Consider the following 27240-nt stretch of genomic DNA (forward strand, 5'->3'; position numbering starts at 1 on the left):
TGACCTGGGCTCAAACTGTTTGTGTCCTTCCTCCCTTGCAATCCTGCTGCTGCTGTCATGGGTTTTGGCTTGGGAGAAATATTTTTCTGAATCCATTTCACCTTGATGGATTATGATGCCATTTTAAATGTCAATTGATAATAACTGTGCCATTAAAAAATCATAAATGTTATATGTTTAAACCTACAGTGTCCCTTTTAATAATATTTCTAATTTATGAGAATTTTGAGGGATCTACAGAGACCACAGGGCTAATAAATCTGAGGTGAAAGGGGCTCCAGAAGCAGGCTGTGTGAGCTTTCCACTAGATCACTGCCTGCTGTTGAACTTTGAGGAGATCAGAGCAGCTCAGGTGTCACTGGGGAGATTGGTAGAGTCCAGTAAGGCATGAAGGATGGAAGACAACCTGCAAGGACATGAGGCTCAGAGGTGGTGTGGGCAATTTGCAGGTGCAGGTGCAGGTGTGTCTCTGGCTGCCTGAGCTGGCTGACTTGCTCTGAACAGCTGACTGAGCACAGGCCCTGGGAGAGGAGCTGCTGTGAGCTGCAGCATCCACACTGTGCTTAAACACTGGACAGCTCTGACTCTGAGTCACATTTGTGAACAGAGTTTAAAGGAGATGCTTCAGAGGCATTGGGAGGAATATCATCCCATTACTGCCTTCATCCAGTGGAAGAGACCAGTGGGCCAGGAACAGTCGTTTTTCATGACTGACAGGGTAAACACAATTCTTCTTCCTCCTTGAGATAGCCAGTATAGGACAAAAAATTCCAAAGTATTGATCCCAAGTTGATTTTAAATCTATGCATCCAGAATTTTTCACTTTCTGAAATTCTTTAATTTATAAACCTCAGGGGCTGTGCAGACCTCTAGATTTGCCTGGCACTGAGAGGATGAGTTGAGAAAATCAACAAGGCACAATTTTGTTCTAGACAGCCACCTTCTGCTGTAAAGGGTTTCCTTCAGAGCTCAGCAATCCCAGAGGAAGATGTGTTTCCTGCCTCAAGGAATTTATAGACTAAATTAGATGGGTAGCACAATAATTGTAACAAATGAGAGTCATCTGCATTTCCAGGTCAAGCAGAAATATAAAAATATCCCCAAACGACCCTGCAAAAGCCAGCAAATTAGAACTTGGCAGAAAAATAACTTCTTCAGTCTCCGGTAATTTAAAAGTAAATAATTTCTTGTTTTGAACTTAAATAATTTGTTACATTTCAGCAACTCAGTCATTTGAGAAAGGGGGTCAACTGAACTATTTTAATTTGCAAAATGTTCATTTGCATTTCAAGGGTCTGTTTTTTGCCACTCATCTTTATTTTAACATAATACAAAGCAAGGAAATTCTGGGTGAGCAGTCATTCCAAAGGCAGTATTTAATTTTTTTTTAAATTAATAAAATTGCATTTATCACTATTTTCCCACTTCTGTATTAAAAATAGTAAAATGTTCTAGTCTTTTGGTACTACTTAAACATTTTAATATCAAACCTGCCTTTTTTTCTGAAGAAACTTTTGTACACAAAACATGGGATTTATGCATCATTACACTGCTGCTTTCTAATCCCCTTTCAAGAGTTGTCACTTATTTATCCTATTTCCTACTTTGTGCTTTTTTTGTTTTCAAATATAGAAGAACAAAAGTATATTTCTCAGTTGGCATTGCCTTCAGTTTCAATAAAAAAGTACAATACAATCAGACAGAACAAAAATAAAGCCTTCACAAGGACACTTTCAAGTTGTAAATTTGCATGTGAGCATCTAATTTAAGCGCACACAGAAAATCAACTTGTCACTGCAAGCAGCAGGGAGGTTTAAAGTTGCAGACTGAGACAGACTAGTTATACAAACATGCACAATTTGATTTGGTGACATGGGACTACAGAATCTTCTCAGCAGGTGCCTGCACAGAGCGAGCTGGTGACAGTGGAGACAGGCAGTGCAGGCACTCAAAGTATGGGGTAATGCTGAATTCACTCGTGGCTATAGAATAAGTATTTATTCTATTCTGAGATGGAAACTTGGAGTCTGCCTGTCTCAACTCTCTTTACTTCAGAAATTTCTTAACATGAATGCACATGTCCTTCCGCCAGAAGGCTCCATTTCTCCCTTTCAGAACTGTGTGTGTTTAACGCAGCCAAAATGGAGCTGGGGCAAGGACCAGGGATAGGAGGTATATTTTTTGCCCTGAGAGTCTCTAGGCTAATTTACTCAGCTCTTTTACCCAAATATATGGACTCTCTCATGAGGAGTACTGAGATCTATCAGACTTTCCTGTGAAATCCTCCTCTTCCTCCTCCTCCTGCTCCTGCAGCAAGATATGAGCTCCTTGAACACCTAGGTTTTAATAACAAACCAAAGACAAAGTTTTCAATTGCAAAGGAAAATGTGGCCTTGCTTCATTTAATAATTGAAGCAGACAAATCCATAGGCTCCATTCCTGCACCAATATAGATCCTTTAGAAAAATGGACAGCAGTGGAGGCTTAAAACACAGACATCCCTAGATCTGATTTTCCTGTGCCTGAAACGTGCAGTAAAAGGTAGCACAGTAAACATCAGAGAGTTCAGACAACGTAATATGTACTAAATTAATACAATGAAGGCTGGATCAAGGACTCTCAACTTGAGGCATCTGGGAAGTAAGATTTGAAGCCATTGCTGTATAGGAAGCCAGAAAGCAAGAAACGGGGCTCCCTTTTTAGTGCCTCAGGCGAACAGAGTAGGCAAAATAGGGTGTCTGTAAAAGAATGTACTAGGTTTCTCCTCGTGCTTTTTCATGGGTTTTGAATCAGGAATCACAAGGAAAAAGGGGAACCCCTCTTATTAAATAGGCAGTTTTAATCCAGGATATGGATTCAGAGCACCTTTCTTTCCTTTCTCTCTGCATATACACAGCACACTCACCTGTTCTCAGCCCATAAATTACCCACTCTCTCGTTGTGCCTAAGCAAAGAAGGGGGACACATCTCTCTTTGTGTGTCCAGCCGGGATCACAGGCTCTGGCAGCAAAGCTGGAGAGGACAAAGCTTGGCTAGAGAGACATTCCTCCAGTGCAGGGATTGAAACAGGAGGATGTTCCCTGCTTCATGGAGAGGGCCACAGGAACTTTTGCACCCACACAACAGCTCCCACCTCATCACACAACCAGGAAGGCACAAGATCCTCCTTTATGGAAACAGCAGAGGGATGCGAAGGGAACAAATAAAAACATTTCCCACTCTAGGGCACGTGTGTTGTCAGTGTGAAAGACGCTCAATGGTCTATCCTGTCGCCTGGGGAGAAGTTTGGTTCATAAAATCAGATAATTAAATGTTCTTCATCACAACTGGCTGCATCATTTTGAAGCTCTTCCATTGTTCTTTTCCTCAGCAGCCCCCACCGTTTTTCCAGTATCTAGAATCTGGAAAAAGCCGAAAGCCTTTCATCTTATCAGGTGTGGTTTATTGCCCCCTGGTTACACAGTAATTTTGGTCTCCACTCCATGAAAAGGTCATATGATGGGATATCAGCTCAAGAATTGTCAGTTCGCTGGACAAATAAGGCAGGGACTGCCAATACAATTATAAGAGCCTGATAAGGAAGGCACAGAGAAGAGCCAGCAGGAAAGAGAGAAACGACCATAGCAATTTAAAAGGTGAGGGGCAATCCCAGAAGAAGGCAAGAAATGCCCCTGGGGGGAGGGAGAGAGAAGGAACAGGACTGTATCTAACCACATTCTTCCCAAAATAAAAATTAACAAGAAGATAGAAGTGGCTCAGGAGAGGAATCACAGGTATTCACCCTCATTAACCGGGATGTCTCCCGCTGTGCTGGATGCCTAATTGGGAGGCTTAAGCAACTGGTAGGATGATTATCAAGCTAGCTTGCCTCATAGCTCAGGATGGAAAGAAAATAATGTCTTCTCTTTACAAGTATAGGTGTGGGCTAGAAGGCACTAATTCCTATTCCTACACGTGTTGCAAGGGCCATCTCTTTTTCTCTTGTGACTGATAAGATGGGCTGATGTTGAAAAGCACCTGCTTGGAAAGTTCAAAGGGTTTTCACAACAGAAGAAAAGAGAATCTGAACCAAAGCTGATTGCTAGGAGGGATGGCTGCAGGAAAACCTGGGAACTGCTGGCGAGGAAGCTTTTCATATGTGACACTTCCTTGTATGCGAGAGAAGTTTACAGGTTGTCTCTCTTGCTAGTAAACGGCCCGAGGGTCAAGTATTTGTCCTGCCAATTATTTTCTTAACTCCATAATGGTACAGGTACAGTGGGCTTTTTGCAGGTTTCAGGCTGAAAGCAGAAAAGGAAGATAACTACCTCACAAACAGGATTTACCAACAAGAGGCAACTCTTCCCAGGGCATTTTTCTCCTGGTTCTGCAAGGAGCACACCTCCTCCTGGAATGGCCATAGCTTGTTCAGAGCTCCGTAAACACGGAGCAGGGGGAATGCTCAGCAGTGGGTGGGGTTGGTAAGACTCAACCCCCGCTTGTGACACCGCAGGTGCTGGTCCCAGGGCGATCGGCAGCGGGGAGCAGGCGTGTGCGCTGGGTTGCGGGTGCCCTTTTTCTCCTCCCAGCGCTGCCGGGGTGACCCGGGCATGGGTGGGGAGCGACACGCTCCATCCCAGCCCCGTGCCCTGCGGGCTGCTCCGCCACCCAGGGCAGCACGGCAGCGCTCTGCGGCCCACGGCCGCTGGGGCAGGAATATGACGGACCCCCGCCAGTGTGCTGGACAGAGGAAGCCCAGCCTGTCCTTTTCCATTGAGGAAATCCTAAAGAAACCTTCTGCCAGCACTGTCCCGAGCAGTGAAACCAGGAACAGAAGCAGCTACGCTGAGAGACCTCCGTCCCTAAAAGCAGGGTCGCCGGCGGCCTTCGGTAAGTACCAGTCATAAAACTGAATGAAAATGCTCCCTGCTTTTTAATCCCGAAGGCTGTCAGGTTCAGTCATCTAGAATTTTAATTCTTTAACTTTTATAGGAATTTAGGATTTCACTTATCAGGTACAAATCGTTCATTATATATGCAGAAATAATATTTTAAAAATAATTTGCTTTCAACCTCGCAGTAGATTGGACTCTGGGGTTTGGTACATTGTAAAGCCTTAATGTCATTGGAGAGGTGAGTATGCAACCTGAAAAATTATTTCAGGTAACTCTCTTCAGTGAGGAGTGCTTACTGTAAAAAATACAGCATCTTTCCTTTTAAAAAACATACTCTTGTTATCTAGTAGGGGAGGAAAAGACAAATAAATGTGTGCTGTAAGGACGGGTATTCAGACTCAGGAAGTGAGCCTAAGACTGCTGCAACTTAACAAAATTTTTTGAGTTTCACTTATTCCAGGAGTTGACTATTGTCTGGAATTACAGCCAAATCTTATATCAGCATCCTTTTCTGATAAATTTGAACACTCACCCTCAAGCAGAAGAAATTATTTGTAAGGGTAATGGTAGCTACCGGAGTGGTAGAACCCAGTTGCTGGAATAAGAAAAGAGAAAGCATATATGTTCAATAATTTCTTTTTTTCATCATGGACACTAGCTTCTTTCATGAACTAAATAAAAGCAGCTAGTAGAAGAGTTGCATGACTCTGATCTTAGCAAACCAGCAAGTGCATTAGACTTTTTGACTTCAGTTTTCACAGTTTAGTTACTCTAGCCTTGAGTGAACTTTTACCCCCACAGAAATTGTCTCCTTTGTTGGTTAAACAAAGAACAACGTCCTTTTTCTGGATTAAGTATTTTTTAATCTTTTTCAGTCTGCATTTTCCATAAAAAGTAGATACAAGCAGATCCACTTAAACAAAAAATGACCTGTACTTTTGGCACAAAATTTTCACTCACCTGTCACTCAACTTCTTTGAATAAAGCTTAATGCTACACTTTATTTTTCATAATCTAGAGAGATACTTTCATGGATCAGGACCCCATCTCCCAGGACACTGGATGAGCCACCCTTAGGAAGGGAGAGAGTCTTTTTCCAAAAGCCCGTCAGTCCAAGAAACCATTGCCTATTCACATAGAAAGCCAACAAGACCTAAGGGTGAGGGGAACTACTCACTACTGTAACATGAGTTACTGGGGTTGGACTCAAACACCCTAACACTGACTCTTAGTCATGCTTTGCACAAGATTTGGACTTCTTTTTGTTCATCTGTGACACGGGATAACTCATTTCCTCACTGTGTGGCTCACCTCACAGCACTGGGGCTGAACTTACCACTGCTGCCTTTGTGCCAGTAACTATAGCTTTCCATGGAAACTTGTGTTTGGGAAAGAGAGATAGCATTTTGCTGCTTTTTCCCAGAACCATAGGATAACTGGGGTTTGGAGTGACCTCTCCAGGCCATCTGCTCAAAGAAAAAGCTGTTCCAAAGATAAAATAAGATTGCTGAAGGCTTTGGCAAGTGTTGCTTGCCTGTTTTGCCACTGGTACTATTGGAGGACTGGAGCATTTGGAGGTTTCCTTAAGCTGCTTTTGTCAACTGGAACTGAACAACCAGTCCAGAAAGAAGCAAGAACTTGGTGGTTTGTAGACGTGGACAAGGACGTGGCTGAGGCTCCTGCTGGTGCAGTAGGGCCCGTGTGCCAAGGGTTGTGAAGGGGAAGAAATGCTGCTGTGAGCTCTGGCAGTGTGACTTTGTGAGCTGGAAGTCCTTTCCTGAGGGTCCATGGCAGTCACTTTGTGCCACTGGATCCAAAGTGAGACAAATAGCACCACTGAAAATTCAGTCAGTGCTTGTTCACAGCATGGGCCACAGAACTGCACTTCAACAACATGAGAGTGTTCTTTGGGAACACAGACAGGACCTTCTTGTATTAAGCCTTTTTCACAATCAATATGTTGAAGCCCAGTTTCACTGTGTGTCTCAGCTAAGTGAGTCTTGGCCACTGCAGGCACAAGGGTCTGACAGGTCTGCATGCAGGACGTGGTGGGTTCCTGCAGTACTGCCCTGCCAGTGCAGCCTCAGCCCATGTAGCTCCACCTGAGCATACAGTCGGTTTTCCATCTTGAAAGCAAAGCAGGCAGAACCATCAGGCCTTGCCTTTGGGTTTTCTTCAGCACCTTCACACCAGAGAGAGACTGTAGCTGCAGCAAGAGAATATAGTGACTCTTCTCTCCCCTGCTAGAAAGCAAGACTGGATTCATAAACTTAAGGGAAGGTAGAATATTAACTAATGAAAACAGTATATATATGTGAAGATTCATTTAGTTGTTGCTGGAAGTGGGAGAACAGGAAAGCTGTAGAAATCTTCCAAAATGTTGTTGTACTTGTATTTTGTTTTTGCAATTGATCAAAGAATTAAAAAAAATGAAAACAAAACCTTTTCACTATTTGTTTCCTACCTAAGAACGTGGTACCTAAATTTATTACCCTTTGCTTTCCGAGCAGAACTGAGATTTATTCAGATAAGTTATATTTATTTCAGAAGTGCAATACCCTGTGCTGTACGTTTTGGGATAATTGTTGTATTCCATCTAAGTCGTTCAGCTTCATGCCATATAACACTGTCATTAAAAAAATTGTGTAAATAATCAGCCACATCTAGTATGGCTCAGTGCTGGCCAAGGTCAGGGAACTGAAATGAGCTAGGGAACTTGCTGGAAATTCCAGGATGGGACACAAATCCAGCTGCTTTCTCATAAGAGTTCAGCAGCAGCAAAGAAGGAAGTACTACAGGTCAGGGGTTAGTTATATCTTACTAAGGATTTTAAGGACATTCCCCACAATCCTTTATGGTATTTATCTGACCAGAGCTATGATTCATTTGAGAGACAGGAAGATCCATATGGCACCATATGGGCTACTGTGAGGTAAATACTGAGGGCAGAAATTACCATCTGATGTAGACGGTCTCAGTACCAAGATCACACTTGTGCTGGAGTCTAAATCTAGTTATCAGCTGAAGAGATGGGTAGGACCAGGGGAGCAGAAGATGGAGAATGTCAGAAATGGTTGGACTTGGTGGTCTAATGTTTGGAATCAATGGTTTTAAAGGTCTTTTCCAACCTATGATTCTAAATGAGGGGTGCAAACTAAGATTCCGGAGAAAATCCATGGGTGCTGGATCAGATGACTTCTAGAAATTGCTTCTAACAAATTATTCTGAGTCTCTGACAAAAAGGATGTTGTGATGTACAGTGCAAGCCTCTCACAGAATAGTGGGGCTTGATCATGTATGGGAAGATCTCTGGGCCTGACTCCTGAGTTCATATGTTTTGGTGAGTGTAATTCCAGTGGGACTTGGAATAAGGAGTGTGCAGTGTTCTCTGAAACATTTGGCTTTCCAGTTGCAGTGTTAGTCATAGGGGAGTTCACTGCACAAACACAACAGCTAGAGGACCTGGAGCTGCAGTTATTGAAGCTGTTGAAATAATTGAAATACTCTTACCAAATTAAAAAAAATAATGGACAAGAAGCCATTTTAGTATGCAGTCTGTTCTTTTCCTCTCAACCTTTTGTCACAATGCTTAGAAAGGGTAACCATGGCCTTTGCAAGGAACACAATTAAACACCCAGTGAGTGCTGATCTCCTCCCTTGTGCCAACTCTTTCATTTAAAACACAGAAGAATATCAGACCTATTTCAGGAAAAAAAATATTGTTCTCAAATTCCTGGGAACCTGATTTTAATGTACTTGAAATTACATCTGAATTGATTGTTCATTACTCCCCTGTTTTCTGCCAGTGAGGTTTCACCAACAGGAGATCCTTTATCAAGTCAGGGAAAGCTTGGGATGAGAATGTTACGCCTGGGAAATTAATAGTGAAAGCAATAACAGATATGGTAATTTCATCATTCTGCCTGTGTTATGCTCCATCATGTTAAGGATATGCAAATTAATAGGAATACAACCACCACTTCACACACAAATGTCAATATGGTGATTGTTCACCTTTAGCAATACTCCACCCATCTTTATCACTAAAGAGGAAACAAACTGAAGGAATCTGACTGAACGGATACCATCTGGCCAATAAGACCAATTCACCCCACCTATTGCAAGGAAAACCAATAAACCTGGAAAGCAAAAAAATAGGAAAGAAAGAAAAATATGTAGAAGAAATAGAAAAAAAACCACAATACAGATATGCTTCCATTTCTCAGTAACAGACTCTTCCCTGTTCATGGCCTTAGTAAGACCCTAAAATCATAAACCTTATGCCTCCTCAGGTCTGTCTCCAGTGATTACACAGCAAGGCTTAAATGGAACTTAGGTCATCTGAAATAACCTCTGCTGTCAAAGTGAAACCCTACTACCTTGCCTGAAATTGTCCATCCTTTCCTATGCAACGGAAAGTCAAGGAAAAAGACAATTTTGAGCAACAAGTCAAAGTAATTTCTGTGCATGACAGTAGCAAGTATCTCATGTTGTGTTGGGCTGAAATATCATTGCCTTCTCTGGAAAAAAAAAAAAAAAAAAAAAAGAAAACTACATTCTCTGGAGGAAGTTTTGCCCCATGTCAGTTTATAGTTGTTTTTCAGAGCTCCCTGCTGGAGTCACATGAATGTGTACCAAAAAAATTCAAGCTGACTTAAAGAGCAACAACTTCGGGCAGGCTTTTTACTTGGTCAGAACAACAAACACCAGAGAAGGTTGTAATGCAAACAGGATTGGGGCTCCTAACTCTCAGCTATGTGCTGTCAACTCAGTATTATTAAACTCTGCCTTCAATCTTATCCTCCAGAAAACTCCTTGATTAATTCAGAGGCTCATACTTTGAGGTTCATACTTCTTTGATCTCAAACAACAGATCCTCCCACTCCTTTTCACCTGTTCACAGAGATATTGGCATTTTCCAATCTGCGTAGGACTGTCTTCCCTTTCCTCCCTGTTCTTTCTACTTCAGTTGGTAATTGCTCTGTCCATGCTCATACATAATTTGTGCTCATCACTGGGGTGTGTGAGCATCTCAGGAAAAATAATGGGGAGGAAAGTTGTATATAAAGAATTAAAGACATGTGAAAAGTCTTCTATAATTTAGGAAATGCTAATGTCATTCTGAGAAAGCTTTAATCACTCCCCATAAGAGCACCTTGCTTAGGTACCCTCACATTTTTCATTACTGTAGGATATAAGCATCATCACTTTTGTAACATATGAATTTTCACAGCATCACATCTAGCAAAGGAGTGCAACTAGTCCTTAATTTAGGGATGAGAGACTAAGATGGAAATCCTGGGCTAGGAACATATGCCAGTACTGATATCCTCTGATCATCTGTTATTTAACCCCTGTCTCTTGCTAGGGACTATTCCCAGCTCTATCCTTCTCCTTTATCCCACAAATATTATTCAAAACTTGACCTGTTTTCTCACCAGAAAACTTTAGTTGATACTAAAGGAATGAGTTCCATTTTGCACAGTGTGCCTCAAACACAGAGGTGGGCCAGGTTTTTAAGATCCGCATGATTGTACACATGTAATTTTGTTTGTAAGGTTACTCAGATTGGTGATATTTTAAATAGATAACATTTGAACAATTATTCTTTATTGAAATTAGGCTTTGGCTAATTTTTGGAGCTCTTATAACTTTGTTTTCTTCATGTAAGTGTCAACCCTCTACAAAACTACTGTGTGAGCTCTTAGTGGGGGCAGAATCAGACTTACGTACTTTGTCTCCAGATATTATAATTATCATTACTCCAAAGCTGCTTTCAAATAGAACTTGTTTGTTTGAGTAAATAAATCTCTAACAAGTCTAAAAAGTTAGATATTTTGCCAATGCCAGACATATATATATATATATATATATATATAATGTGTATTTAAAAGTGGAGTCTCTTCAAGTACAGCCTGTAGTGGTTCACACCTGCTGCCATTTAGATATGAGAAGGGACAGGGGACCACCCACAGGTGCAGCAAACTTCAGAGCCCAGATGTGTGAGACTGCTCAGGAGTGCAGTCTATTATTGCATTAGGATTTTAACATTCTTTGGCAATAATAGCAGACAAACCTGTACTGTTATATTTGCTCCCAGGCCATTCAAACCATGAAACCTAAATTCCCCAATGGGTACGTTATGTTTATGTGTTGCCTTTTACTCTGGCTTTCCAAGCAAAGAATCCAGGTGGGGAGGAGAACTAGAGCAAATTCTGGGTTTGCCATTAAAGCAGCACAGACACAGATGTCTTGGCTCTGAAGAGACAACTGAGCCATGATTGCAGCTACCAAAGGTATCACATCAAACATTCAGCACCAGGGTTTATGGCAAGGCTATAATACAGAAAAGGGAGGTGGAGGGTTGGGTATTTGGTGTAACTCTCTTGGGATGCTAGCAGCCACAGACAGCCCACTGCCATAAACCTCGAGGCTTCCCAGCATGTTACGTGTCAGTGCATGGCTTTGCAAGGTCTGCTTACATTCATAAGGAGGAGTAAGAACTCATACTACATTCCTGAGGGCACAGAAGTCATCTGGAAGATCTTTGTGGTGCCCCTACTGCACAATTGAGGTAATGGTGTTAGTAATAATGCAACACCATGGCTGAAGAAAGATTGTGGCTTCTGGGGCAAATTCCCTCAGTGCTTGGGGTCAGGTGTCCCAGCACATGACATCACTGGTTGCTGCTGAGGTTACTGCAGAGTTTGTTTATAATGTCCATGCTTAAATCTAAGTTAATGTTACAGCTGCACTTCGTGAAAATAGGCCAACACATGCTTCTCGTGTTTGTCCTGTCAACAAGAGCGTGCAGGGGATTTCACAAAGATGAGTTGGCTGTCAGTACCTTTCTAGATATCACCAGCATCACTTGTCACAAAGGCAGAGGGGAAATGTTGACAGCCTGGGCAAAGGCTGCCTTTAGAATTCTCCAATGCCTAAATCAGGGGAGCAGGCAGCCCAGATGGAGAAACAAGGACAGAGGGACCTGAACTGGGGAGGACACTGACTTTAAGTCTATTCATTGGCCCATTTTCCTATAGGGTAGATGTACCTAGAGGGACATTTAAGAAAGTACAAGACTTTTAAAAGCATTTGGCATCCTGCAAATTCCATGGCAGTCTTGTTGACAGATTTTCAGAGCAGCTCAATATCCACTTTGCTTCCAAGTTCTTCCAAAAAGGCAGCCACTAATTAGGATACTGACAGGGAAGCTGGGATTTCTCAATCTTTTGGTTATGTCTCCTTGTTTTTTACAGTCCTTTTTAAAAAATCTCTTTATAAGGACCATTGAAAGTTTTAAGGTGGAAGGAAGCAGAAAATAGGCAAGATTTGGGGGTCAAATTCACTGAGGTCCTCTGTCTGTAAAATGGGGTAATCTTGGCATTGAAGTACAGCACAGAAGGATTAGGGCCATTTTAAATATGACCAGGTTTGAATGGTACAATATCCAGACCACTTTTTTTACATAAACTGGAAGGTGTGCTGAATGGTGGCTGCTTTATTCAAAGCTGTCTTGTTCTGTGCCCTTCACAGATTCCAGCAGCCAGAGTCAGTCTGACTGTGACTTACCTTCAGCCAAAATGCTTCTTCCCACCACGTGTGCTACACCCATGGCCAAAGCAAGGAGAGTGCAGGTAACTCACTGCAAGAGAAGACCTACTGCCAAGCCAGTGTCCTTCCTGGGTGAGGACACGGGATGTGAACGTCTGGAAGGCAAAAGGAAACATGAGGAAGATCAGCTATGTGGTTTCCCAGTGGACCATCCTCTTCATGGTGAGTGCCTCTGTATCCAAACTTTCCCCTTCAAGGCCCCAAAACACAGCTGTTAATCTTACAGTTATGCGCACAGTGATACCAAGCAACAGACAGCACGAGTGTTTCCACTGGCTGAGTCGCAGTAGTTGGTCATGGCTCTTGGATGAGTCACAGAGACAGTTCTTCATTCTTGCCATCAAAAGCCACTATTTGAGTCAAAGTTCCAGCTCAGTCCTACCAACTCTACCAATGTTAGTGGTAGGGTCTGTTTTGGGTGTTTGTTGCCCTCCTGCTTGGGGTGTGAGGAGTTGCCATGTTCTGAGCCTCACTGCCAGGGTTGTGCAACACCCATTTGCTGGAAAATGTGCATTGCACAACATGGGGAGAGAGGCTGGTGAATAAGCTGAGTCAGCTCACTGTGTTCTGTACACCTTGGACCCACTGTAGAGGTGATGAAGAGGCCATCAGCATGCGCACAGGCAAACTGGTGACAGGCAATAGATCTGGCAGGGTGGGTCAGGCACAATTTTCAATGCTGGCCATGTTGGTGAATCTGCTAATTTAATTAGTTGCGAGCATTGGTAAATAGTGGTCTATCTCCTAGCCAAAGCAGTGGACAATACAAATATCCTTTTCCAATATGTTTCACAGAGACTTTAGGCTATGCAGGATATGTGGTACCTGAACATGACAAGTTCCTAAGAGACAGACGGCAATTAATTAGCAGCATGTGACAGAAATTTCTCTAAGTTCTTTGTGTTTGAGGAAAAGTAAATACAGACATTCATACTATACTCCAGAAAACAGGTTTGCAGCAGCAGAAAGGTGTTTTTGTATAGTCTGTTGTTACTTACTCCAGGGAAAAGAAGGCATTTCATTTAAGTCCATTGAAGATGGCAGATGTGGGGTTACTCAGCTGGCTTTCCTGAGATTCACACATCATCCTTGCTCCATACTCTGCAAGCTGGCAGGAGAAGCAACACTTTCTGTGAAATACATTTGAAAGAAAATCCTTGTTTCTGCCACTGCTGTCATGGTATACATGAGTCTTGTGACAAGCTGCTGTCACCTCCTCCTCCTGCACGAGGCAGCCATCAGTCTTGATGCAGGGAGAAGCTTTGTAAGATAACTGGAAATTTTAGCTTTCCTCTGCCCTGTAAGCTGCACACAGCTTGTGACAGCAGGGCTAAATCATGTGGCCTCCTCATAGGAGAGCCAGGGCTGTATGCATCTGGCTCTCAGAGTTGCCTCTGAATATAAAAACAGAATATTTTCACATATTCTCTATATGAGGCAGTCTCCAGCCAGGAGGATCACACCATAGCTGGGAGGTGGCCATCCTGGCTTGGCACTTAGCCTCATTGACCAGCACCATGGTGTGTACCAGCCTCATCAGTAAAGCAGGGAGGAAGCATGCAATTATCTGCACAAAACAGAGCCAACATAAGAAGCCCCCTTCAATGGCTGCATGTGTTTTAAAGGCATTTTAAACAAAATCCCTCTGTTCCCTGGTCACAGTGAGGTTTTGAAGCCAAGCAGAGGTTTAATGATCTGCCATTTCCTAGGCTACTGGTTCCTGCAGTTGTTGAGCCTTTGATAGAAGCTGGCTGGAGAAGGAGGGAGAATCCTAAAGCACGGGATTGACATTTTCCCTGTAGTGTGCAGACAATGATGTTTCGGATCCTGTTCATACACTATGTCCTTCCTAGTAGAGAGCTAGACGCCTGGGTTTAAAACACTTTCCTGTATCTCAAGTTTCAGCCTCCTTCTTCCACTTTACATTACAGAGGAAGACCTGGCGGTTCTTTTGGTTCTTTTTCTCCTGCCTCTAGCTGTGGCAGGTATCACCTTTCTCAGACAAGGTCAGCAACAGCACCTGCAGGAAGGGTAGACTGCATCATCCCTGGAAGCAGTCTGTAGTCCAGCTGATAGCAAATTAACTTCTGTTTATGCACCTGTCAGCTGTGGGGGGCTTCAGACATGCTTTTGGCATGGCAGCTACAGGTCAGTTATGGGTCCTCTGACAAGGCACCTTGGCAGTCCCAAAGTATCCATGGAGGTGTCCCCAGGACCTCCCCCACACCCACACCAGCAATTGCTGTAAGCACTCAGAGGAACATCACCAACCTCAGCAGCAGGAGGCCTTTCTGATGTGAAAAGACATCAGAAGCCCTTAGTGGGACATTCCCTCCCCTCTCTCTCTTAGCACACATCTATTGATGGTTTGTGAGGAAGGGCCCTGCGCTCTATCTAGACACACACATCTGTTTAGTTGTCAGGGAATAGAAGAAATGAGGTGTGCTATACAATCACCTTGGAGGCAGGAGAGCTGGTCTTTGGTGCTATTTTGTGTGGGAAGAGAAAGGTGAGGAGACTTCAACAACAGCCTCCTTCATGGGCATGTGGTCTGAGATAACAAGAGCATCCCGACTGTGACCCTGAGTATGGGATTTGGAGCATATTTCCAGGAAACTCTGTAACAATTCCCTAAAATTTTTCTTTTTCCCACAAAATGCCTTCTGCCACTAAGCAGTTTAGAAATGCAGTGTCATTTAAGCTAAATACATTTATGTCCTTATCACAAACCACTTGCAGGAAGCAATGCCTCTTGTACTTTGAACTTAGAGTCTGCACTGTAAGCAAAAAAAGAAGATGCCTCATATGCTGACACTGGCATTTAGTTTTGCTAAACCCTATTTGAATTTGGGTGCCTTCATTCAGAATGCTGTATGCCTTCACCTGTGGCCTTCCGCATGGAAAGCTCAGCAGAGCCTTTTCAGAAAACCTGGATTCTTGGAAAGCAGCATTGATAAAGCCCATTTTAGAAGGAGAAACAGCTTTGATAAAATCTGTTTTAGAAGGAGATCATTTGAAAGAAGGCCTTACTTTGAAGCTGCAGGTACAGACTCTGTTTGGGCCAGCTTCTGTGAGATGAGTCATTGCAGCCCCTTTGCCATGTGCAACCACCATTGCTGCCAAGGTATTCAAAGTGTCAGAGCAAGCAGGGCAGACTCTTGTGGGTGTTGGTCACCCTCTCAGCACCTGTCAATGTAAACACCCAAATCCTGAGCTCCCACTTTCCTTTACTTCTCTCTGCTCTGACCTCCCTGGGACTCAGCTTGCCAGTTCAGAAGAGTGGAGCACTAGAGCCTGAGACAATAACACACCCCCATGCCTGCCTGACCTGCCTGCAGCAGCTCCTGGTGGAGATTGCCAAGTACAAGATCCCAGCCTAGTTTGGATCCTCCTGGGCAATCATTTTCCAATGAGTCTTTTACACATGCTGGGTCTGATTGTATACATTGGGCAGGTGTGCACTGTAATTACATCCAAAGGCAGTGTGTTAGTGTGCCCTGCATTGCACACACATAATGGTTCCAGTCTTCTGCTCAAGCAAAGGAGCAGCTGCTGCCTGGGAGAAGCCAGGTAGCAGCATCACCTTCAGACACAGGTGGATGTCTGGTCCTGCGGGATTTCTTCTCTGGGCAGTAATTCAAGGACTGCATAGATCATGCTTCAATAAACAGAGCTGGCTCCTAATTCCACCAGAAACTGAGGGCTTCAAGCTGTGAACCACATGAGGTTCAGAGGTTCATATTATTTCCTGCAGTTCATGTCTTCATTATTTGCTGTAGAGGAGGCTGCCCTAATGAGTCAACATCACCCAAATATTTCCATAGCAAAAATCTTCTGCATATTGCTGACTGTGAGCTCAGGGATCTTTTTATTAATCTAATTGTTTTATTGTTATGATAGCACCTGTGATCCCAAAGCATGTTGATGAATTCTGGTGGCAATTTTCATAAAGACAACAGAAAGTATAGAGATAACCTCAGTTCTGGAGGAAGTCTAGTATAAGTCATGTTCCCTCTGTACTGATGCCAGTTGCAGACATCCTTAGCACAATGTTTATGTTTTCTCTGAAGTCATAAATTCACTTGTACTGTTCATTTGTGGACAATATGGTCAAATCCCTGTACCTCTGTGAAACAGCATGGTTTATCTCTCATGGAACAGTCTTTTCCCTAATATGCTGACTTACCTTAATGCATTTCTGAAACACCCAAGAGGCAATGAAGCACTGTGCAATCGCAATCCCAGATAAATATCAGCTGCCCAGACTACGCCAATGGGACTGTGAGAAAGGGCACAAGCATCTCATTGTCCTGCAGAACAAAAGGAAACAATTTTAAATGAAAAGGAAAAGCAGGAGGAAAAAAAAAGAAATGCCCATATATATAATTTGGCTGCCATTAGCTGTCTTACCAGCCTTTTGTTTATCTGTGTGAATAGTCCCTGCAGCCCTGTGTCTCCAAAGTGCATTGTTCCTCTAGATACACTTGGAAATGCCCCAGACCATTGACCTTGTTTTGGTGGGTTTACTTGAGGTATTGTTGCAGGCTGATTCTTTGTTTTCTCCCTCTTTGAAGACTGACTGTTTATAATGACACCCTGGATATTAAATGAAAACCTGAATCCTTTACTCTCACCCTTCAAACTCTGTTCACATAGAAGTCTCACTGATGCAAGTAAGCACTGAATAAAGCAAAGCTGTCAGCAGCTGGGGACTATCATAAAGTCCTTTTGTGTTGTTTCTTCATGGGTTTTGGGTTTGGATTTTTATTTATTTAAAGCAAATGTTAACATTCGATGCTTTCCTCAAGCAGTCCCTTCTTCCCAGGGAATTTTGGATCCAAAGGGTACATTACACAGGACTCAGAGGTTAATTTGTTCCTTCTAGTAGAATCTGTATGGTGTGACCACTTGTAAAGCTGATGGCACATCGTGATTAGTTTATTGCAAAGGTCTTAATGAGTATTTATTGGCTTCTCCAAAATTGTCCTAGAACTTTTTATTAAAGCCCTTTTTGTTTATTACTGCTCTTTGAGATTGAGGGCAGGTCTTTTACCTACTGTTTTAGCAAGCCCTTTATGCTTAAAGGAGAAACAGCAGAGGCAGGGATGTAAATAAACATTCCTGATTGGTGTCTAGATGTTTGCAGGTACAAATAATCACAAAGAGCAGTAATAAAGAAAAAAGCAGGCTGTCTGTGCAACCTGCAATAAACTCAGCTTTCTCCCTCTTGCAAATGGTTGGTTTCTCACAAGGATTTTGGACCAGAGAGTGGTGGGAAACTTGTTTTCTTTGGTGAGAACCATTGTTGGTTTAAGCTGGCCACTGCTTTTAAGGTAAGGTTTGACTATGGTAAACATTCACTGAAATGAATGTGCCAAGTGTCAAGCTTGAGATTTAGCTGCATGGGGAACCTACACAAATCCACACGGGCCTGAAGGAGGTCATGAACGTGCAGGCCCTTTGGCCTAGGTACAGATCTGATGGTTTGCTTCATCCTTCAGATATTGTGCTGACCACTGGCTGTGCCAGAGCTATGCACACCATCATTTCAGGCAGCAGCATTTGTAAACACTGTCATCACTTTTCTGGCAGACAGGAAAGGTTAAATTCACCAGGGGCTCAAGGTTGATGGTGAGCACGATCCTCCACAACAAACTGTCCGCATGAATGGTTTCATACATACTGTCTACTCCTTGCCAACTCCTCTGACAAGCAGACTTAAGAAACTCCCCTGACCACCACTGTACAGCCTGCTTAAACAGGTTTCTAGCCTGGTATTTTTGGCTCACACCCCTTGAAGTCTGCACACCTCTGTATTTCGGTCTTGATGTCAGGTGATTGGGCGCTGTACTCTGGAGGGTAGAAGCAACTCTATATGAAGGAGTTTTGGACTGAAGGGAGGAGGTCAAGACTTTAAAAGTTCAAGTTGTTCTTCTCTGAATTAACTTTGGCAATGCCTGAACAGGCAGCAGCTGGATGCTAAATGCTGTGTTTCACTAGCAGGAGGCTCTGTCTGTAGCACATTGTACCCATCCAGTTAGGATCAGTCTCACTGGCTTTGCCAGTCCTTCTTAGGCTGAAAAACCACTTTAATAAAGATTAGCCACACTGCAATACTCATGCCTAAATATCGCAGCACAAGCTCTTTTGAAAACCATGAGCCACCTCTTTAACCAGGAGAGGGACTGCCATGGGCACATCCCTTTATACAGACAAGCAGGTTTTGCCCTGATGCCGTCAGCACTCTGTAATAACTGGAGGTTTTTGCTATGGGGCTGTCTGCAGTGAGCAGAATCTCACCACACGAAAACAACATTCAGAAAAACCACAAGAAGGAACTGGCTGGGGGAGCCACATATCTGAATTACAAAGAAGAGAGAGAGAGAGGTAGGAGCTTCTCTGAAAAAGGCAAAAAAGGATGAAACAGAACTTAACCAGATATAATGAGGCTCTTTTTCAACACACCTGAGTTTCTTTCTCAGAAAAAATGATACTGTCAACTTTTTCCACATTGAAAAATATATTTCTGAGGATATATAGCTAAAGGCACTTGCTTGCTTATGTAACTGCTTTCTCCTTGTCAAAGATGCAGAATCTTTGGATCTGTCTGTGGCATACTGTGAGGCTGTCTGTCCAGAAATGACAAAGAAGATTGCAGTGAGATAAACTGATCCTACCAGTTTACTCTCCCTGGATTACCTACTTCAAGGCAAATATGTGCTAGTGCTAGTACTGATTTCCAGCCCTTCTCCTGCATTTTTAATTCCTTGTCCCTCCAGTGTATGGCCAAAGTAGGCTTGATACAGTCCTAACTGCTACTGGGGTAAGTGCAAATGGGGGGTGCAGTTGCAGAGATCTCCCCAAGGCAGCGTTTTTCTAGCTGGTTCAGATATGCAGCTAAGAAACAGCAGTGCAAGGTGTACCACAGGCTATTTGCCTACTACAGAATGTAGTCCAGAAGAAGTTTGCCCCAAGTATAGCATTATTGCAGTTGTGCAGCTTTTACTTTAAAAACTGCAAATGTTAACAAACTTTTATAAGTAGTTATCAGTATTGATTTGCTCATACCTCAGATTTCTTGAAACTGTGTTATACTGGACAGTGGAAATAACCTGCAATATGCTAAGCTAAAACTGTGTGTATAAGCAATTGCAAATCAGATGCTTCAAGTTGTGCTTAGTTTAAGGCCTTAATGCCCCAGGCTCCCTTAATTTTTAGGGAAGGAATGATGAGGGGGCTTTATTTCATATGGTTTTTTGGAGGTCAAAGACTACACGACAAAATAGGTTGTGAGAGGCCTCTGGAGACTATCTTGTCCAACCCCAAATCTAAGCAGGGCCAGCTTAAATCAGGTGGCTTAGGTTTTTGACCAGTCAAGTTCAGAGTATCTGCAAGGACTGAAACTTCACAGCCTCTCCTGGCCCCCACATCAGACTACCCGCATTATGAAAACATTTTTTACCTATTATGTAACCAGAATTTCCCTTGCTGCAACTTGTAGTCATTGATCTCATCCTTCCACTGTGCACCTTCAAGAAGAATCTCTATTTCTACAAAGTTCATATCTTCCAACTTGCTTCAAGCCTGACCTAATAATAAAGCAGATCTGCAAAGGACAAATGAGCCTGATTCCGAATTTAAAGGAGCTATCCTGCTTTATCAGTGTGGAGAATCTGGCCCTTCCAATGTCAACAGTAAGGCAGTGTATAGACAGCTGTATCTCTAAGCATCTGAAAATGCTGACACGTTTAGCTGCCTTGTATTTTCAGGCTTGGTTTCAACAGCCAGCTAACCTGCAAATGACTTTCATGGAGCACAAAAGCACACTTGAATATCCCCAGCTTTTACATAAAAAATAGCTCAGGAAACTCAGACAGAGTCTTATTTCCCCAGAGACTCTAGAGCCACATTTGAAAAGCCAAAGTTACACTTCCAACACTTCCTAGTCTTACATCTTCCACCCACATTCTTTATTAGACTGTAATTCTGAATGCTGTTGTTTGCTATGGGATCTCTAAGCTGAGGTCCCAAGGCAAAGGGAACTATCAAAGCTACAGTCAGAGAAAGTTTCATCTTGCAAGAGAAAATGTTAACATAGAGTCCCAGATTTTTTGCATTTCTTAATAGTTTTTAAAAAATTAAAAATAGAATGACTGATTACTTATTGAAAAATACAGTTTTCTATATTCCCTGCTGACATAAGTCTTGATTAATTCAAAGAAGTATTTTTGTTAGCAATTTAGTTTCATATATAATCAAAATCAAAGTCTGTCCTTCAGTCTCTACTGGTCCATAAATGACCTTATGTAACTGTATTTTGTTCAAGCTGATGAATTTCAGCTTTGCAAAGTCTGGTTTCAGTAGGATTGATACTTCTCAGCACTGTGCAGATCCTCCCCTTACATAAGAGTCTTGTCTATAATACAATTCACCTTTCTAGAAGGAAAAATGTGGAGGATTTAGAGTGGACTGATGAGGAGTTTCTTTTGCTCATCACAAAGTTTTAGGGGTCATTTTCATATCCAAGAAGCTGGTATGAGACACCAGAAACCTACGTGTCTCTCTGAAGCTATGTTCTCTAGTGCTGGACATTTCTCAGGTGCCAGCAGGACAGAATCTAGTAAGCCATATATTAAATGGCAGGTGAAAATCTTCCAAACAAGAAACAGCATTATGAACTGGGAACCCTGTCTTATCTACAGGGGATGTAGTGTCCTTAGATTTCTACTGTCAGCACTGATATTTCCCTTTTCTTGCATATAGCAATAAACCCCCTTTGCAGTAATCTTCTGAGAAGGTTCAAGTAAATGTAATCAGAGCTTCTTGGGAGAAGGAGCCCTTTATACCTTCAGCATAAACACACACAAATATTTCTCATTTCAAATCTCTGCCCCCATAATGCCAGCAAGATTCAGTGGAAATAACATTTTTCTCTTGAGACTGAAGCCAGTGCTGCAGTTTAATGAGTAGTACTTTGATAGGCTGGTGGAAAGTCTAATGATAGGGATTTAACTGTGTTGGACATCAGCTTTATTAGGCTGTTTCTGAGACATGGTAGTCTTGACAGACATGATAAATGACACTCCTCAGTTATTCTTGCATGACTGGTTTCCTTTCAAAGTCCCCAAAAGGTTTAGAAAAGATGAAATATTCACAATGGTATTGTGTCCAGGCTCCTTCCTACCAAGCTGATGAACAGAATATTTTAATCCTTATTTTCTGTGTCAACAGAGCCACAATGAGGTTTTGATTACAGAATGAAAAATGGCATTTTCTGGTTGGCACAGAGCCCACTTTATATTGGCCTAGGTGTTTAGTTACCTTTTCACTGTGTTAGCCCTCCAAAGGATGCTTATGGCTGAACAAATGGGGGAAAAGGTACCAAGTCTCTTTGAGGGGCTAAGCTAACCTTGTGTGGTTAATTGTTCCCATTAGAAAGAGTATGCCTCTAGTTACACAGTATGAATTGTTAGTTGTCATCAGACCGTGGAAGACCAAAAGCAGCCATACAGAGTAGCAATTTTTTGTAACAACATGGTTTAATTGAGAATTACTTCAGGTCACTGAGTAGCAAGCTCATCACAGTCAGTAAAATAATATTAGAATTTTTATGCACCCATCAGATGCAGCTTTCTGAGCTCAGTAGAAAAATCCCTGTGGTTCATAATGCTTGGGGTATGGCTTTTTGTGCTGGTCAGTCAGTGTGAGGTGGAAGATACTCCATTTGTGCATCAGAGAAGATTCCAGCTTTGGGATAAGGCTGAACTGCACATTCTGCAGCTTCTTCTTCCTCTTCCTTGCAAGACCTTCAGCATCATTTCAGAGCAACTGAGACTTCATTCTAACTTGTATCAAGTGCTATACAGAGTTCATGATCTAAATAAAAAATCCTGGTGTAGGACGGCCTTTTCAAAACACTATAGGAGTGTTTAGAGAAGCACTTTTTGTGATGACACCACAACAGGTGAAGCAATGGAGCATTGGAATTCACAGCACTTAAACTTCTGCATGGGCTTTAAGGCCTTATTCTTGAGTTCTTTAGGTTAAGCTTGTTCAGAAAGTCCCCACACCACAATGGTACAGTCAGAAAAACACCTTTTCTTTGCAACAGCAGAGTTAAACTGTTGGCTATCCCTGCTGCTGTAGGAATGGTATGGGAAGAGAATAGCAGTCAGTCAGGGGTCAATGGTTGGTCCAACACTGAAGGATTTTGGTGACAAACTCATTGCAGGGCTAGTATGTTAAAATACGTAGGCATTTGTAGCTGTTGACATGCAGTGCATCCATGGAATTAGCAGTACAAATGGACACTTTTGACTCATTCCTTTCATGATAAAGGAGTGCATTCATGTTGTCTGCTAGAGAATATCAGGAGCCAGTCACCTATGATAAGTACACGTCTAGAAGGAGTTGTAAATGCCATCCCAACTGCAGAGCAATTTACAGAAATTGCTGCATCTCTGAATCTTCTTGTGGTCCTGTAGCCTTTTTCTGTAAAAAGTAATACATCTTTCCTTGTTTTTCACAGCTGAGAGGAAAGGGAAACGAAGAATCCGGACAACATTCACAGCTGAGCAGCTCCAGGAACTGGAGAAAATTTTCCAAGTGACTCACTACCCGGATGTCCATATTCGCAATCAACTGGCAGCAAAGATAAACCTCCCAGAAGCCAGAGTTCAGGTACAGTGTGTCTGGAAAGAAGTATTTTTCGCCCAGCTGTGACTAACCACATGGAATTAATCAAAGGGTTAACAGGAGTTCTAAGCATACTAAATGCATAGCAAATAAGAGTTACAGATGGTTATGCGTAACCTGTTGGACTCTGTAGCGACAGAGCAGCCATTTATGAAAATATTTATTGATCATTTATCAACCATTTATAGGTTAATATTCATCCAGTACAAACTGTCATCCACATCCATCTTCCACAGGGTCTCAAAACACGTGGAAATAGTTGCCAAAATGGAAGTGCTTCTTAGTGTTCTGTATTTCGATAGGACGGGCTATAAATGCCCTGGCCATAATTTCAGTGCACAGAAACTAATCTGGTTTCCCCCATTTGTAATATAATGTTGCTGACTGAGCTAAAATTGACCCCAAATTCTTACTGCATAGGAAATCTGCTACATTAAAATATACATATCACTGTGTATTGGCATTTGGTGTTGCCTACCAGGCACTGTAGTGATGATTTTTGCATGAGGCAGTTTCTGCACTTGCTGCAATGCTATCTATAGTCATTGGTGTACTTCTTTGCATATATCCCTCTCTAACAATCAAAGTTCAACACAGAGCTGTTTATTGACTATGACATGCCTGGGACTATTGACTAGCCATGATAATATTGCTTCATCATTAGGTGACAGGGAGAATTAGACCTGCATTGCCACAATATGCCCATTAGCAATACCAGTACTCCAACAATGCATTTCCAACAGCATAAAAGACAAGCTGAGCTGCCAGTCAGTGTTCTCCACAGAACAATAAATCACATGAAAGAATAAGGTATTTTTCTGTTTAAAAAAATTGTTTATAATCTGTATAGGGAAAAATAAAAATGAGTTATTACAGGAAACATCAACCTGAGATGTATATGAAAGAAGTAAAAAGTCCCTCATGTATGAAGTGCAGATGGCAAATTCCCAATTCAGACAATGTTATACATGACACAGGAAATTCTGTCTTTGACCTCATCCTGGCTAATAAAGGGAAATCAGCCACAGAACTAAAAATTAGGTTCAAGTTACAAGTTATAGTTTCAATTGACTGCATTTGTCACACAAATCAAACAGCACACAGAGAATTTGCATGTGCTCTTCCTACTTTGAAATAGTTTTCACAAAGCTTTGTGTAAGTTAAATCACCTCAGAAATATAACTTAACTATCAAAAAATTAAGTGAACAACCATTTGGTAACCAAATGAAACCCTTCATAACTGTGAAAAATCTTGTGTCCTCCAATCAAGAAAAAAATAATGATTGCTGTGAAACAGCTTAAATGGATAGATGAAACTGTATAACTGTTTGTGTTACACAGAAAAAAGTTAAGAATCATGTATGAGTAAACATGAGAAACAAGAAATTATAAAAATAAATAAGCAAAGCAGAAGGGTGCAGGGCAAAGCTTTGGTCAGAAAAATTAAAGATCAAAAACTCAATAAAATTCGATTAATAAGAAAAAAAGAGCCCAAAGTGATCAATTATATTGATCTGTTACTTTGTAGAAACAGTAGGACTGTCAAGGATAATGCATAAATGGCAAAGATGTTCAGTCATAATTTCTGCTCTATCCTTGGAAATATATCAGGGAGCACTTTCTAAAAGGATAATGTTGAACAGCAGCTGCTACAGACAGTTATTTTTTAATCTACACATCTAAGTAACTTACCTCCAGTGGTTCTGAAAAAGCTACTTGAGATGTAGTTTAGTTCATCAGTGTTGATATTTAATCAGTTCTGGAGCATGAGAGACATTCTATTCCAGGGGCCTTGAAGAAATCTAATGTGTCAGTATTTAAAGGATAAACAGGACAACCAGATAATGACTGGCCTGTCAGACAAACATTGGTTTTTGGCAAAAACTGTGAAAAGAACTGCATATTTTGTTAATGGAGAGTTAAAGAAAAGATAACATATTTAATGCTTATCAGCACTGGTTCATAAAAAAGACACTGCCAAACTCATCTTTCTATCGTGAGATTATTAGTGGCAGTTTTAAACTGGAAGAAGGTAGATTTACTTTGTGTATGAGGAAGAAATTCTTTATGGTGAGATTGGCAAGACACTGGAACAGATTGCCCAGAGAAATTGTGGGTGTCCCATCACTGGAAGTTCAAGTCAAGTCAAGTTCAAAGTCAGGCTGAATGGGGCTTTGAGCAACCTGATCTAGTGAAATATGCCCCTGCCCACAGCAGAAGTGTTGGAACTAGATTTTCTTTAAAAGATGCATTTCCAACCAAGAGCAGTCTATGGTTCTGTGCATTGGGTTGATAAATGTAGACAGAGCATGAGGAAAAGGTTTAAAAGACAATTGAAAGGACTCATACTGGGTATGGAGAAATCATTTTAGATGTAAGGGTGCTGGAGAGCTGGTTGGGAAAAAAAAGAGCAGTTTGGTCTGAGAAGTGTTAAAATCTTTGCCTTTAGTTAAATAAAGTAAGTCCATGAAGTGAGAACTTTATCCCATGTGCAGATTTTAGAAGGAGCGCTTCAGAGACTGAATGTTGGCTGGAGTGCCCCCTTTGCCCTCTGTCACTTTGTGAGTGTTAAATGGTGCTGTTTCACCATATAACTCCTGCATGGTAGAAAGGGAATGGAAAAGTTCATACAGACTAAGCAGTTTCCAGTCACATGCAAACCCAGATAAACAAAACTGTCCTTTCAGTAACCCCAGATACTTCTAGCTATCAGCAATATAGCAGCTAACTATCAGCAATATAGCAAAGGGCTCCTGACATTCCCATTACTTCTTGGGTAAGAGATGCAGAAAAAACTGAGCTGCTCATTATTTGGCTTAAAATTCATATGTATTTACATCCAGTAGCACCTGTCTTCAATAACCAACACTTTGTGTTCATGTGAACCACTTGCTTACATTCAAACAGCAAGTTCCTTAGCAAGCTACAAACTACAATTGAAGGGGGCTTCAACTTTTCACAGCAGTGCAGCAAGATGCACAATAAATACATTTATGCCTCTGCCAGAAGGCAGACTGGTCAAATCAGCTGACAGATGAAAGGAACTCCCCAGAGAAAATTAGTTGTCTGCTTTCCAGTGCAAATGAGACGGCTGACAGCATACTCAGATTGCTGAGTGATCCCCTTGGGTCTTTCACTTAGGTCCCTTATGTGAATTTCCAAATGCTACCAGCTGAACATAGGTAGAACCCTGTTACTACATCTCCACTGGTGACACACTTTTATTGCAGCCCAGCAAAACATCTAGGTGGATCTTTTCTCAGTCTATTCACTTGGAAACAGAGTGGAAGAACTCTGTCATGAGATGTCACACCTTCCAGGGAAAACAGAATGCTGGGTGCATTGACCACTGCACAGCTTTGTCCACAAAAGGGTCTGCTCTCCCCAGAGAGCCCTGGAAAACCTGCAATACTGTCTTTCCTTGAACAGGCTGATCCTATTCCTTCTGTGAGCCACAACAGAAAACAAGGTATCATGGTCCAGAGTTCCCATATGCTATGTAAAGTCTGAAAAGGGCTCTGTCAAACCCAGTGGTTTACTTTAGATTCAGCCCCTGGTTCTGCTGAGCTGGAGGTCAATGTTTTCTGATGCTCAGAGTTTAGGGAAAACAGTTTGCTGTGAAAGGCAGTGAGGGAGAGCCAGCTATCCTTCACCAGGTAATCACTTCACCAGTAATGCCATGGGACTATCCCAGAGAAGTAGCACTGGAAAAGACAAAACTGGCAATGTGATGACAAAAAATCCCACCATCAATCCACTGATCAAATAACACATTTCTTCATAGAATTAAACCTGTTTCATAAATATTCTGTGAGGTGTCTCTTGTAGGGTGGTCCTTCCCCATTTTGCTTCTAAATCACTTCCCTGTAAATCATACTTTGATTCAGAATGTCTTTATAATCAGAAATTGCCTGGAGAGGAAGACCTGAGACATTTGCAGACACAAAGCCATGTTCATTTAGAGACAGAATCTCTTTACAGCATCCAGCCTTGGTTAGGCTGACCAGTACCTTGACCTATGCTTTAGCAGTCCAGGACTGTTATTTTTAGGCTGTC

General features: G+C 42.0%; 1 protein-coding gene across 1 annotated transcript in view; it reads left to right on the forward strand.

Annotated features, from left to right (window-relative positions):
* The first annotated feature begins 4697 nt into the window (after nucleotides 1-4697).
* The window catches only part of ISX (intestine specific homeobox), a 22999-nt gene continuing 456 nt past the window's right edge, over nucleotides 4698-27240 (forward strand). The window contains exons 1-3 of the mRNA XM_014307344.2: nucleotides 4698-4869; nucleotides 12411-12650; nucleotides 23017-23168. Coding sequence (XP_014162819.2) covers nucleotides 4698-4869; nucleotides 12411-12650; nucleotides 23017-23168 — 564 coding nt within the window. The remainder of the gene's footprint in view (nucleotides 4870-12410; nucleotides 12651-23016; nucleotides 23169-27240) is intronic.

The sequence above is a fragment of the Geospiza fortis genome, unplaced genomic scaffold (genome assembly GCF_000277835.1).
Source record: "Geospiza fortis unplaced genomic scaffold, GeoFor_1.0 scaffold173, whole genome shotgun sequence".
In the NCBI taxonomy this organism is placed as follows: domain Eukaryota; kingdom Metazoa; phylum Chordata; class Aves; order Passeriformes; family Thraupidae; genus Geospiza; species Geospiza fortis.